Source organism: Chelon labrosus (assembly GCF_963514085.1).
Source record: "Chelon labrosus genome assembly, chromosome: 9".
Classification (NCBI taxonomy): Eukaryota; Metazoa; Chordata; class Actinopteri; order Mugiliformes; family Mugilidae; genus Chelon; species Chelon labrosus.
In genome coordinates, this window is record NC_140359.1 from 23,083,796 (window position 1) to 23,098,959 (window position 15,164).

General features: G+C 43.7%; 1 protein-coding gene across 6 annotated transcripts in view; it reads left to right on the top strand.

Moving 5' to 3' along the window:
* Nucleotides 1-3,150: 3,150 nt before the first annotated feature.
* LOC311493564 (transducin-like enhancer protein 4) overlaps nt 3,151-15,164 on the top strand; it is a 37,718-nt gene continuing 25,704 nt past the window's right edge. For 3 of the 6 annotated variants that reach the window (XM_084552283.1, XM_084552285.1, XM_084552287.1), the window contains exons 1-4: nt 3,151-3,731; nt 4,093-4,190; nt 6,018-6,081; nt 6,200-6,244. In XM_084552283.1, coding sequence (XP_084408409.1) covers nt 3,687-3,731; nt 4,093-4,190; nt 6,018-6,081; nt 6,200-6,244 — 252 coding nt within the window. In that variant the 5' untranslated portion in view covers nt 3,151-3,686. Of the gene's footprint in view, nt 3,732-3,859; nt 4,191-6,017; nt 6,082-6,199; nt 6,245-15,164 lie in introns of those variants that run through there. The other 3 variants (XM_084552282.1, XM_084552284.1, XM_084552286.1) reach the window with 2 other exon arrangements.

Consider the following 15,164-nt stretch of genomic DNA (forward strand, 5'->3'; position numbering starts at 1 on the left):
AAGGCACATATGACCAGTGGCCTGTGTTTGTGAGATGTAATAAAGAAGGAATATTAAAGATAAGCAGATACAGTAGGACGGTCTGTGTGTGTGTGTGTGTGTGTGTGTGTGTGTAGGAAAGAGTGAAAGGAGGGAGAGGGAGATTAAGAGACATATGTATAGGTGCTGGTATCTAGATGGGATCAGTGCACCGAGCAAGATGTTAAGGTCGGGTTTCCTCCCCACCCACTCTCCACCACCACCCTTGTCAAGCTTACCTCCTCCCCCTTAATCCCCCCCTCCCACCCTCTGTAAGCCACTCTGCCCCCCCCCCCCCATCCACACACACACACATACACATCCAGCTTGCTCCCCATCTACGCTCAAAATCCGCTCCTGTGCAATCTCCCGTGCATCAGCTGCCAAATGAAGTTCCTCTTTAGAAAAAAGAAAAAAAAAAAAAACTTGGCTGTCGAATCGTCTGAGGCATCGCGCCCGGCGGCAGAGGCAGCCCTTGTGTTGAAGCCAATAATCCAGCGTCAGGGCTTCAGGTGCGCAGAGGGCTGTGATTGACAGGACTCGATATGAGGCCCTCGCCTCACTTGACATTTGGGTTTCATAAGGTCTGGAACAAAAGGCAGGGGCAAAATAATCAGAGAGGGGCGCAGGCAAATAAATCTGTTTATTCCTCCTCACCTGCACCCCCCCTCCCTCACCCCTGCACTTCCTGCGCTCGTCCACATCATGGCTCAACCCTTGGAGGGGAGAGAGGGAGGGCATGATATTACCTTTTCAGAGCCTTAGTGGATTCACGCGCCGCGACAGCAGGTCACTTTAGGCCCCGTGCTTACCTGAGATATTAGTTTGTATGTGTGGTAGATAGAGATGTGTATTTGAATGGCTGAGGCGGCGTGTGTGTGTGTGTATATGTGTGCACAATCCCGTGTATGTATGAGGGAGAGGCAGAGACAACAGAGAAGACAGAGAGACAGGGGCAGAGAGACCGACAGGGGAAGAGGATATACGTGCTGTCATGTTGTGGATAACCATTTGTGTGCCTGTTTGAGCAAGAACAAAGAATATGTAACAACTAAGATGTCCCCTTTTCTCGGGTTTGTCACATCCTAAATAGCAAGTGGCTGTAAATTCAAAGTAACAGAAGAGAAAGTGTAATGCAGCTAACGGTGATTAAGATTTTTTTTTTGACACAGTCAGTTAGTTCTGCTAAACGACTGAAGGCTGTGGCTGAGAGAGCTGCTGACCCAGCAGCGGTGTCTTTCATCTGCCCACACTGAACATGTACTCACTGCCACAAATGCAGGCTGGCACGCTATATACACTCATTCCCTGGAAATGAATGGTGTCAGCTGTGTGTGAGAGAGAGAGAGAGAGAGAGAGAGAGAGAGAGGAAGAGAGGAAGAGAGGAAGAGAGTCATAATATTTCAATTTACAGCGTGAGGTGTCTTAATTGGATTGCGGCGCTTGGAAAATAATGCAATTCTTATTCGAGCTCTTTTATGTCATTTTATACACAAGGGGTATTTATGTGCATCCAGAATAAATACAGTTTACGTGTATTTAAAAAAATTATATTAGGTTCATGCAATTGCACATGTACACTGATCAGCCACAACATTAAAACCACTGACAGGAGAAGTAAACAACATTGACCATCTTTTGACAATTCAGTGTTCTGCTGGGAAACTTCTGGACCTGGTATTCATTCATGTGGATGTTACTTAGACATGTAGCACCCACCTAGACCAGACCAGGCACCCCCACCCCATAGCAATGACACTCCTTGATGGCAGCAGCCATCCCCAGCAGGATGTAGCCTGACACAGACACACACACACAAAAACACTTTAGGAACAACTAAAAAAAAAAAAACATGAAGAACAGGACAAGGTGTTGACCTGGCCTCCAAATTCACTAGATCCCAAACTGATCGAGTATCTGTGGGATGATCCAGAGAGGTCGCTCCCCTCAACCCATAGGATCCAAAGGTCCTAACATCCTGTTACCAGACACCACAGGACACCCTCAGAAGGCCCATGTCCATTCTCTGATGAGTCACAACTGTTTTGGAGGCACAAGGGAGACCCACACAATATTAGGTCATAATGTTATGCCTGATCGGTGTAGATTTTATATTGTGCTGGATAAAATCCTAAATCATCAATATTTTTACTTTGCAAGAGTGTCTCAAGAACTTTGCAATTGACCGACTACATTTTTTAAACCTGTTTATGTATTTTCAGTTCACCCGTGATTAGGCTAAAACACCGACAAGAGACATTATTCTGCAAAATCAGGACTGACTAATACCTCTTTTTGTATTTTCGATGACTGTTTGGCTACTTATGTTTCTAAACCGTGGTTCTGCTTCCTGCTTAGGGAACACCCCTTCCACCAGTGGCCACCCAAACTGCAGGCCCATCAGTCAGAGCGAGACGACAGTGATGAAACAATCCTGAAATTCGTGTACACGTTCTCCAACATGACATAGAATGAGGTCTGATTAGCGTCACGCAATCAAACACATCCCACCTCTGCACGCTGCAATCATTCACGTCTAAGTGTTTACATTTGAATGCTCTGCTTATTGTGCGATTTGCATCCTATATGCAAGCAGGCTGAGGCACCTGAGAGGGAGCTAAATAAGAATTTAATTGCAGGGTTGTGAGTGCAAGCTGTGGACTTAACTGCAGACTGTTTAATAGGGGATTCAATTAAAAAACAAGAACGGAAAAAAAAAAAATATGAGACACCTAGGGGCCATATGTTCACGTCATCCTGCAAGTGTCTATAAAAACGCATAAATCAACAGATAGTTTCCAGATTAATCCCTGCAACATCTTTTAGCACCAGACCTAGCCCCCCACGTGGGGAGTCTGCATAAATCGCATCCTTCCGGCTGTGATTGGACGCCTCACGCATGATTGGCAGGAGGATGCAAGGCAGTGTGTACACTTTTCTGTCGCCATTGGCCGCCTTTAATGGCCGCTCCTCCCTCAGACCACACACCATTGGCTTTGGGGGCTTCGCGGAGGAGCCGGGAAGTTGTAGTTCTTTACGGCGAGCGCACATCTGCGGGGCTTATTATCGACTAATATGAATTAAACTACACGTCCCGACGTCACGGTACGGGCCCTTGTAATTGTTGTGAATATGTAATTGCGCTCGTACGACTGGTTGCTTCTAAATTTGGCGTCGCAGGGGCAGGCTGCCACAGTCTCGTTGAGGTGGTCGCTCGGCCGGTGCTGCGTGAGGATGCGAACGGTAACGGAGGCTGTAGGAAATAAACCGATAAACGCGTGACAGCGGGACGGAGAGGAGAGGAGAGGAGAAGAAAAGACGCGGACGCGCGGGGGTCATGATGTGCCAGAAGTTGACGCTTTGTAGGGGAAATCGGAGAAAATAGAAGGATTCGTTGTTAGTTTCGAGGGAGAACGCTGAGTTCTGTGCGCACTGAATAAGGTTCTGGAGCAACTTCTGCCTTTGATTATCACACTGAATGGACTTTTGAAATACTGTCTTATTATCTCTGACCAGACAAAGCTCCGAGGATGTTTCCACTCTTCACGGAACCTGCGCGTAGCCCGCAACCCGGCTGCTGACTGACCTTTTACGCACGGGCAAAGATCGGTCCTCGCACATTCCATTTTGTTTTCTGTGTACGTGGATGAACTTTACAATACATTTTAATGATTCGAGACCTGAGCAAGATGTACCCCCCGGCACGGCATCCGGTAAGTAGAGAGCAGTAGCAGTTTAAGGCAGGATGTCAAAACAGCGCAGATTAACAGCCGCGCGCCTGATGCGTAATCAGTTTAGATCAAGTTTCCGTGCCACTGCGCGCTCCGCACGGACAATTGCGCTCATTGTCAAAAACCGCTGCAGCTGTGCATGAGTGTGTCCGTGAGTGTGCGTGGGTCAGCGTGTAAGGAGACTGGGTGAAACCAAAAAGGCCATCCGTATCACAGAGGCCTATTGTCAGCTACAGTCATGCCTGTGTGTGTGTGTGTGTGTGTGTGTGTGTGTCGTGACACTGAACTTTGGTGGCTCAGTTCTTCCTCTTCTTCCCTCGCACGCCGTTTGGTTTGGGTTGAGGTCCCCCACCAGCCGGGACAGCCGTTCAAGTTCACAGTGACCGAGTCCTGCGACCGGATCAAGGAGGAGTTCCAGTTCCTGCAAGCCCAGTATCATAGGTGAGAGTTCTGATGGAGCACGACACAATTTATTTATTGGGATGAAGATGAATCATTTTTTTTGTGTGAGTAACAAATCTTATAAAATCATAATGTAATAAGAAATTATTGCTTTCAACATTTTTCTCAACAGTTTTGTTTTTCAAATAATAATGGAAAAATAGATTATCTTTAGGTTTTGGGATAGACATTTTAAAGTTACCTTGGACTCTAGTAAGTGACAATATTTCTCACAATGCTAACATTATAAGGTCAAATTATAAATCCAGACCATAGTCAAGTCAGTCAGTAATATTTATTGGTTGCAGCCTCAGCCCATGTTACAGCTGAACCCCCTGGATTAAATTAGAAAAAGCCTGATTCCTGTGATGCACCAGTCATGCCTGAGTCACACAGTATGACCAAATTATTAGTGAAATGAATGATGCAACGACATGAAATAGTGCAAGAGAGGAAATAGATTTTTGATTTAGAAATTGAGCGTTCTTAGTTGGATGTAAATATCCTTCTTAGGATGTTTAAAATTAATCTCATCAAACAGTGCTTATGGTGGCTGGTAGTTCGTTTGTCTCAGGTCCATTCATCACAGGTGACCAACCTCAGGTAAACCGCATCGACCTTGGCACGCACGCCTCTCTCTGCGAGTGCAAGTGGCGTGAAATACTTTTTTTACCCGACATGATGAGGTGTGAAATACACCGCTCGGGGCGGAACCACAAGCACGACACCAATGCATAATAATCGTCCACTTCTGCCACCCACCCCCCTCCCCTCGGTGTAATTATTACCCAATCACCTGGCGGGGACGAACCGGTGGTCCGGTTTGTTGGCCAATCCCGGGGGCTGAACAGGCCGGAACCGAGGTTAGAGCGCCGCATGCTTAGTGCTGCAGCCGCCCAGATCAAACCGTTTCATACCAGGGAAATGTGAACAGGAGGGAGGCGCTGATTTGGTTCACAGAAAGGGAGCAAGGGCGGGTCGGACACGCGCTGAGGAGTCGACTCCCAAGTGCTGCCTTCGAGATATGACTTTTTATTTGAATTTTTTAGGAGAGGGTTCCTTTGGACGAGACTATACTTCAGCCTTCTGTGCACTGTCACCATCAAGCTAAAATCAAAGCTCATATATCCAGAAGGTTTTCAAGTTTTAACTAAGATTTAAAGTTTTCATCAGTAGTGCATATAAAGAAAGCTGAATTTGGCCTTTATATCTCAGTTACATTTAAAAATATATGTCTAGAATATGTGTCTTTTTCTTTTAAATCTTTGATGTATAGTTTTTGCAACCGTGACACAAAAGTTTGCTCCAATCACATGCCTGATGATGTTCTCATTAAAAGGCTGAAGATTTCCAGTAACAAACAACATTTAAAAGAGTTAAGCTCTTGTGTTAAATGGATCCTCATTATATGGTTGCCCCTTTTTTTGTTGATGGTGCAGTTTAGGCTTTCCACTCGCACTGTAAGAATATATGATGAGGTTTGTGTGGCCGCCCATTGATCCATTAATTACTGCACTGCACCTGCTGAGTAAGTGCCTGTGTCTGGAGTCGGGTGGGTGGGTGGGTGGATGGGGAGGAGGGGATGGTGTAATCAAAGCAACTTTTATTCTTTGTTTCTGTGTCGCGCACAGATTTAGAAATGCAAATGTAAAGCGACAGGATGTAATGACTCGCGAGCCCGGCGCGTGCTACTAGTCTTTATTTTTGTCTCTCAAGTTTCAGTTTGTTAGCGTGGATTTGTTTATTTCGGAGGCGGTCAGAAAGTCAGAAACTGCCCGTTTGATCGAGACGCGCGCGCTAACAAAACATGTCGCTTCTGCCTCGCAGTCTGAAAATGGAGTGTGAAAAACTGGCCAGCGAGAAAACCGAGATGCAGCGACACTATGTCATGGTGAGTCCCGCCGAGCGTGGCCATTAGTAGTTTTGGTGTCTGCACAAAAAAAGAGGAACAGAGAAGACACGTTTCACTGACCCTGCTTTGAACTCTGTGTTTTGTTTCCCCCCCACAGTACTACGAAATGTCTTACGGGCTGAACATCGAGATGCACAAGCAGGTAAGAAGTCAGTTGAAAAGGAAGCAGAACTGCTTTTAAATTTGTCTAAGATATCCTCCTGGCCAGAGGTCGGGGCATTAGGAAATAATTTATTTATCTCCACAGTTGCTGCAACACTATCTAGCAGAAGAGCACCGGGGATAGCTCAGCTTTCATACTGTCAAGTGCACCTTTTCTGCAAGAATACATTATTTTTAATAGTTCTTCCTCCGCATAATGGTGCCTTTGCCTTTCCTCCTCAGCGTACTGTAAATTCCCTGCTCGTAGTATTCTGGTATTAGTCTCCTTCGTGTGTCAGCTGCAGAGCTGCACAGACGGCTGATTTATTTCTCATGTTTTTTTGAAGGTATCCCCAAAGAGTCTTCTATACACGTGGATGTTTTCTGCGCGTTTAAGTACGACTTATCATGAAGCACGCTGTTTCAAAATAAGACAGCGGCCGGAAAGGACGCCTCCATGCTTAATCCAGTCAGTATGTGCTCATGTGCAGCGACCACATTTTGACGTTTTCTGGAAATACCTACATTTCGTGAAAGCATTTTATGTCTTTAAGAAAATTTAACGTATGGGAAAACATGAGCAGCCGTGAGGTGAGGAAATCGGGACATAATCTATATAAAAGGTCTTCGCAGAAATGCGCTGGAATCACGGGGGTGACAGGAAAAAAAGAAAAAGCACTCTTAAGAATTTGCTCCCCTTCCTCGCCGCTTCTATTTTCGAGAAGGCGGTTTGCCCCCGTGGAGGGTTGAACAGTCATTTCGCATGTGAATGATAATTTCGTCAGTTTAATTGAACAAGAAAATGGGGCTGAAGAATGACTGGAGCGAGCGAGGATTTGGCCTTTAACGAGCCTTTACATTATTGCTGCCTTTTTTTTTTTTTTTTTTTAAACTACCGGAGGTCATTAGCATAAATGTCTGTGTTAACCACACGTCAGCTGCCAGGATAAATGGACCACGGCTAACCGGCTACACACTCATTTCCAGAGAAATGGTGTGTGTAGCGCGTGTGAGAGGAAATGATAGATACTTGGCTGTTGTCTTGCCGTGTGTGTGTGTGTGTGTGTGTGTGTGTTTTCTGTATCCATACTGAGTGTTTGCTTTGCTTTTTGTGTGTGTTTAGCAGCATGTACATACTGTACATGTTTACCATGCGCGCGTGTGTGTGAGATGTGTGTGTGTTTGCCTGTAGCCACGCTGCTGCTGTTTATTTAGTCCTGTGCGTGCTATTTGTGCGTATTGTAGACTTTTACTTGTGTGTGTCCTGTCCTGCTCCTTGCGTGTGTTTGTGTGCCTCCGTGAGTGAATGTTGCGCACACATTCGGCTTTTTTTTTTTTTTTTTTTTTTTTAACTGGCGCGCTAATCAGACTTGTCTGATGAAACATGGGGTGTCTGCAATAAATCCCTGCCGCCTGCTGCGGTTTGCGTGTGTGTGTGTGTGTGTGTGTTTAAACGGGCAAGAGAGACAAAATAGAAAGCGGTAAAATGTGGCCTGTAGCTCTGTTTGTTTGGTGTCCAAGAGTAAATCCCTTAATTTCTGACAGCAGCCCGTGTGTGTGCACGCTTTGTGTGTGTGTGTGTGCACGGCTTGTGTGCGTGCACGTTTGTGTGTGTGCACGCTTTGTGTTTGTGAGTGTTGGAAGCAAATTTTTACGCTAGCATGCTTAATGCATGCTTCCTATTGATATGAATATACGAGGTATGTTGCCTCATTGAGAAGGTGCCGAGATTGAAGAGAGCGGGGGGGAAGGGGATGTTGTTGGGGGGTGGGGTGCCATTAGTTGGCCTCCAGTTGGCCTCCAGTGAGTCGCTAATATTGCTTGTTTAGCATTTTCTGAGGGTAATAGGCCCATTGATTTTTGGCTCTGCTCTCTGTTTTATTTACACAGAAGGGCTCTGGTGCCCGGGGAGTGAAATGTACCGACGCTCGTTAAAGAGAAATTGACTCGTGGATGGAGGAGAGGACAGGCTGGCGGTGGTGGTGGCGGGGGGGAGCGGGGGATAAGGAGGGAGGAGGAGGGTACGACGGAGGCGGGGTGGGGGGCCGAGGGTGTAGAGCATGGGACTGAGCTGCCAGAGGACAGCTAATCAATTGCAAATTAGCGAGGCTGGAAGAGAAATAAAGCGAGCGGAGGATGTGGAGAGAAAAAGGGGGAAGGCGGAGGGAGGGAGGGAGGGGAAAGTGGCGAAAGCAGGAAGTAATGAGACGTTTTGATACTGACGAGTGGCAGTGATTTCGATGAGCTATGGCAGTTAATTTTTACGCGGCGGACAGGGAGCCGTTTGTTCCAATGTGAGGATTTTGGTCGCATGGATTTTCTATTTGGTGTTTTAACGCTTGGATTTGGCCTCAATGATGCCTTTAAATTACAGTATATGACATTTAATCCTGTTATTACTTCTTATATTTTCTGATCTAAGTTTTAAAAAAAATGTCATATACATTAACACAGATCAGGCATAACATTATGACCACTAGCAGGTGAAGAAAATAACATTTAAACCATCTTGTGACAATACAATGTTTTGCTGGGAAAATTTTGGACCTAGCATTCGTGTGTTACTTAGACATGTAGCACCCACCTAGACCAGACCAGGCACCCCCACCCCATAGAAATGACACTCCAAACGGTTTAGGAATAGCTCAAAAAACATGAAGAACAGCACAAGGTGTTGACCTGGCCTCCAAATTCACCAGATCCCAAACTGATCAAGTATCTGTGTGATGGACTGGGGGCAAGCCTGATCCACAGAGGCCCCTCAACCCACAGGACACCCTCAGAAGGAGCCCTACACAATGAAAATGTTATGCCAGGGTATTGTTATAAGTCCCAACCTGGGATTTGAACATGATTGGTCAGTTGCCCACTAACTCCCAAAACAACACATGGGATAGTTTCCAGAAATTACATATATTGCCATTTACAAATCGGTGGGCAGGCAAGATGGTATAAAGAGCGACAAAGTCCACTCTTTAAGTAGGAGTTGGTGGTCGATGACATAAATTAACTGCTGTATTTTCACTCATGAGACTTGGGTTCTTGTCCCCTGTCACACGTACTGTAGATCTAGACGTATTATTCCCATTTTGGATGACTACTTCTGTTTTCAGTCTCAGTTCAGTTAGGTTTAGGCATCAAAACAACTTAGTCAGAGTTAAAAAAAAGTTCATGGTTTGTGTTAAAAGATACACTTTCACAACGTTAGGGTTATGGTTTCTTTTACATGACACGTCCGTTGCTTGAATTTGAAAAATTGGACCACTTCTGTTGTTTTTCGGGTGGGGAGAAATGCACATATTCTCTTTTTTGCTGGTAGTTACATGGTGATTGATACCGCTCCTGCATCTTTCCAGTGTGTATAAGGCTATATCTGTCAGGAAATTTCCAAAGGTAAACAAATTGGCCTTCCAGCACCTCTGGTTAATTATCTTTTTTTTAGTTTAGCGCAAAAACTAAGACGTAAATGGAGAAGTTGCAGTTTTTATGTCCTGGACTCATGTAGGTCTCGGTGCCTCTTCAGCTCTTTTATTGTATATGATTGTATATAGTTTTATATGAACTTCTGAAAGCAATTCAAAGTGGACAAAATCTCTCTTTTAATTGTCCTTTATCATCGTTTCACTGACATAAATGTTGCTTACACACAGATCGCAAATGGTGGTTGCGTCATGCTCTCAATTAGCAGCTGATCTCTTCCCCATGCATGAGTCACCTTCAGTCTGCGGTCACATTGTAAGATGTTTGGTGAAATGTTAACAAAAGAGGAAAGGATTTCATCGAGCAAGTCCCACCTTGCTCTGAATTTAGCGAAAAAGGGATAACTTACACACCTAAAGGTTGCTTCACTTTTCAAAAGTAGAATATTTATATGTTAAAGACCGAATGTACTCTTGTTTGCAGTTGATTAAGACGGTGTATCGCCACTAACCTCGCCTGGAGTTTATATCACGTTAACACCAGAGTGAATCTTTACTTTAAAGCGTTTGTTTTGCTGCATGAGCTGAGTCCTGTCTCTTTGTTTTTCCTCTCCGTCCCTCCCTGCTGATCTTGCTGAGTCTTCCACACACCCACTCACACACACATACAGTCACGGGAGAATATAGCCTTTATATGGCGGGGTCCATTAGGTGTATTAGCTGGTGGTGAAAAGTGGTGCTGATGTGGTGCTTACAAAGCTCCGCAGGGGAGATGGACATTTGATCTCCTATCTGACCCAATCTGACTCCAGGGCTGCGGCCTGATCTAATTTCTTTGTTGTTATGAGTTAAAGTGGGAGTATTTGAGCTGTTTCTCTATTTTTTTTTTTTTTTTAAACAATTATCATCCTCCTTTCGGACAGCGTCTTTAGTGATGAGTATTTGTTGCTAGACTGTGCTCACCAGCTTGCTGTCACAAAGAAAACCCTGTAATCCAACAAGTTAATAGATAATAGGTTGGTTCTCTCAGATAACTAATGAAAGCATATTCTGCGGCAGTTTTCTTTTTTTTTGTTTTAACTGGAGGAAGGTTTCTTCAGACACACACGCACAAGATAAATTCAGAGCACATGATCTCACCTCTGAGGTTGCTGCTGCTTTATGTGACCGCAGAGCCCTATAATCTAGCAATAAGCTCCACGGATCGACCCGGGTTGATTCTTAACCTTAGAGGACTCTCCGTTCAGTCGTTTCCTATTATTTATTCACTGTCAGGCCGGCGAGAGGTCCAGGTCGAAGCCGAGCCCCGATCATTGCCGAAACGAATTCTCCAGGTTTGCACAAACTGCAGGACACGCTCTGGGTCTCTGCAGAGTGAACGGGCGTGTTGGCCACACCGACTGACATTCCTGCACTCTGGACGACAGTCACAACAGTTTGCCATTGATGTAAAATGTCAACTGAAATTGATTGTGGTTGCCTCTTGGACAAGCACCTCTGTTCTCTTTTCGGCTCCGGCGCTTTAGTTTCGGTCTTGAGCATCTCGGAGTCAACGCTTCAAGCTGTCAAGAGATCTGCATCTTTAAAACTGACCAATTAACTTTCAAAATCCCTCGAAAAGAAGCAGTTTGTCAAGTTTTAGCCGCTGTATATGAAATACTTTAATGCTCCGGCTGTTAATTTTTTTAAAAATCTGTTTAATATCTTGATTTATTGGTTAATTATTTTGTCCATAAATTGAGAATCTGGAGCCATCTCCATGACCAACATTAGCTGTTATTCTGTTAAACTGAAAAATAATTCCACTGTGCCAATTACTTTTAATTTATTACTAAATTAACAAACAATAATTAGCAGAAAATTAAACGAACTTAAGTTGATCCTACTAAATTTGTGATAGCCGGGCGGCCAGACCAACTTCCAAGCTCACAATTGTTTTTGTGACATCTGATCTGGAGTCTCTCCATTGGGAACTCATTATGCTCTGGCAAACATCTGCCAAGTCAAACAAATTGATCTTACGACCTCTGATTGGTCGCAGGGCGATCCAGTATTGGTTGAAACACTCCCCACAGTGAAATCCAAATCTAGTAAGAATTAAGTGCGCCTACATCAGGCTAACTTTTTGTTTGGTGCTTGCAGCTGTCGTTTTGATCCTTCGACATTGGCTCTTTCTTTTATCGTGAAGCACATTTCACCAAACATTGACTTGTTCATTCACTAATGGGGTACATTAGCCAGGGGTTGGCCAACTTAGTTTTATCCTACTCGTGATAAGTTCTTGCAGGTTGATTAGAAAAGTTAACACAATTAAAAAGTGAAAGATAATTAGTGGCTGAAATGGCCTGTTATGACCCAGCTCTGTTAGCGGAGAGGGAAGCAACATTGAAACCAGATGGAATTGGCTTTTTGTTAAGGTTTATTGTGAAATGATTAAAGTACAACAGAAAGCGCAGCACTAAGCCTGGACAAGGGGTGTTGAATAAACCAAAGAAATTAGTAAAACAAAACAAAACTAAGCATGTAGACCAAGTCCTTGCCTAAAAATAAAATCTCAAAAGAATACCCTAACTATTTAACCAAAATCAAAACAAATCAATAAACAACAACCTAAATGTGACTATACAAGCAACATCTAATCAAAGTGAACCAAAAAGATGTTTAAATGAAAACTACAGCTCTTTAGGGACAAAACAACGTGCTTAATTAACAAAGTTTTCACTAACTAAATATTTCGGAGCTAATTCAAACTAGTGATAAGCACAGGTTCAAATACACTGTGGGGAAAACCAGTGCCGGGCAAACTGTAGATCTTCCAGCTGCCCCCAACCAGTCGGTCCTTCAAGGGGCATGGCAAAGAGTCTCCACAGGAAACTCTGCACACCTGGGAACTCGCAGGACAGAATTGGCAGGGGCCATAACGTGGCCTTTGTTGCAATAAATGCCCTATACCTTGCTTCAATCCAATAGTAATGGTGATTGACCATAAACCCGCAAAAGCATTGTTATCACTGATCGCCTCGGTCCAATTTTTTCATTGTATCGTGTTTAACGCACGAGCTATTAACCTTACTCCCACGATTCTGGCCCCCTACAACAAAACAAGATGACATGTTGATAACGGTAGCCTCCTATTCTGATCTTAGTCATGGCGCAGGCCATAAAAGGCTCTACATGTTAGTATCTTATACTGTATAGTCCAATCCTCACCACTCTAGCTGTGAGCCATCCGTTCACTTTGACAAAACCACTTTCTTTATTCATTATAAACTGCAGCTGGGGTTGGTATCAGCCTTATGGAAGCTCACCGGAGTCACATCCCAGCTCTGAAATACACTCAACCTGACCCAGTTTCCCTTCGACGCTTAACACTAAGATGCCTTTGAGCAAGGCACTTAAACCCCAACCAACTGTTTCAGTGGAACATCTCAGAGGCTAATATGTACTGGGCGGCTCCCTGGTGTGTCTGAATGTGAAGAAGAACCGAGCTGAAAAAGGGCATGTGTGCTCAGCAAGTCTTCCCTGGATAAACGTTAAATATAAAATGTCAGTGTTTTATGTTCAGTGCCAGAGTGTGTGTGTGTGTGTGTGTGTGTTTCTGGCACTGTGCTAATAGCAGGTAAGTTGAAGTGAAACCCTCCCATGAGTTTCCCATCTGCTTGACACTAAATAGCTCCTTGCCTCTGCTGCTCGGCGCTCAGACGTCACGTGTCTCGCGAAATTATCTTTAATCTCTGCGTTCGCGGCCTCCGAAGGGCCGCTTTAAAAGTTCAGGACAGTTCGGGTAAAAGAAAACACAAGAGAAGAATGAGAGCATGTGAATGTCAAACATTCTTTCTTTCATTGTCCTGTGAAGGGTCGCAGGGAGGGGGGGGGGGTGCTGGAGCCTATCCCAGCTGTCATCGGGCGAGAGGCGGGGTACACTCTGGACAGGTCTCCAGTCTATCACAGGGCTAACGCAGAGAGACAGACAACCATTCACACTCACACCTACAGCCAATTTAGAATCAATGTCAAACATGTTTAATTTTTTATTTTTAAGCATGGAGTGGTATCATAGTCAGTAATCAAGAGTCAGTATAAATCCTTTTGACTTCTTTATCCCTCAAATATTTCAGAATGATGCTTATGTCTGAAGGATGCTTCTCTCTTTTTAAATGGCTTTCTCTCTGCACATTTTATTTTTTATTTATTTATTTGAGAATATGGTTATTTTTTTAGCCACACTTATTTTCTGCGCTATCCAATCTGAACTTGCAAAGTCTTAACATGAGCGCACGCTGCTTCTTTGGCACGGCGCGTCGTCTCCATCTTCAGCCTCAGTCTAAGTGACATGTCCGGACATGTAAAAGTCAAATTTCATCCCTGGATGAATGCTGGTCCATATGCTGGTTGCAAAGTATATGATAAAATACATAAGAATGAACTTTATTATATAGCTGCATTTGCAGTATTTGCTTTACATTGTTAAAACTCATTAAAAACATCTTATGTCTGCCTTCTGTCAATTAATCAGTCAATTAAGACAGGTAGTGTCTTATTTTGATCATGTTTAAAGCCAAAATGCTAAATATATTAGTATATTGCTTCCACGCTATGTGTAATGTGAATATTTGTTGACTTTTTTTGTCTTATATAACAATAAAATACCTGGATTTAGGTTTTATATTGTGCAAACTGTGTAAATGTATGATCTTGGCCTTTTTTAATGAATTATAAATTGATTAATGGAAAATAGAGATCGTTAGTTTAAAGGGGAATTACTGTTTTTTACAACCTGGACCTTATTTCTGGGATAAAACATGATTGTTTACTCACCCATATAACTTTGGGGATATTTGGAGTCATTTGGACGATAACATGTAACTCCGGACTCAACGGGGAATAGCACCAGCGTATCATAACAAAATATTGAACAAGTTAAGATAAGATAATGCGTTACTTAGAGGCTGTGTTTCGGTGCCCCATTCACTCCTACTATATGGATATACGCGGATCTAAATATCGTCCAAATGACTCCAAATGACACCAAAGTTATATGGGTGAGCCAGAAATAAGGTACCGCTGTAAAAAATGTTAATTCCCCTTTAAGTCCTGACTAAATCAAAATTTTACTTTGTTGAGCCCAAAGGTCACACATCAACATCTGTGGCTCTTTTTTTAGCTTTTTATGTCACAAGAACGCACACAGTCTTCCTCCAAAATCGTAAAACAGCATAAAATTGTTCATCGCAAACAGGATTTTGCTTACTCGCGGGTAAAGTTTGAATCTTGGAGAAGTAAATCACACTTTAAACAGCTCACCATTACCTTTGGATCAGGTGTTATCAGGTCAGCTAACTAGACATTACCACACTGTTAGTAATCTGCTGGTCAAATTCCATCAAAAAGCACATTTACACATAACTTGCCACTCGGCCGTTTCCCAAAATATCAGGAGTGTCTCACAACAATGTTATCAGTAAAGCTTTGCAGAACAATTTCCGAACACACTTACCTTCT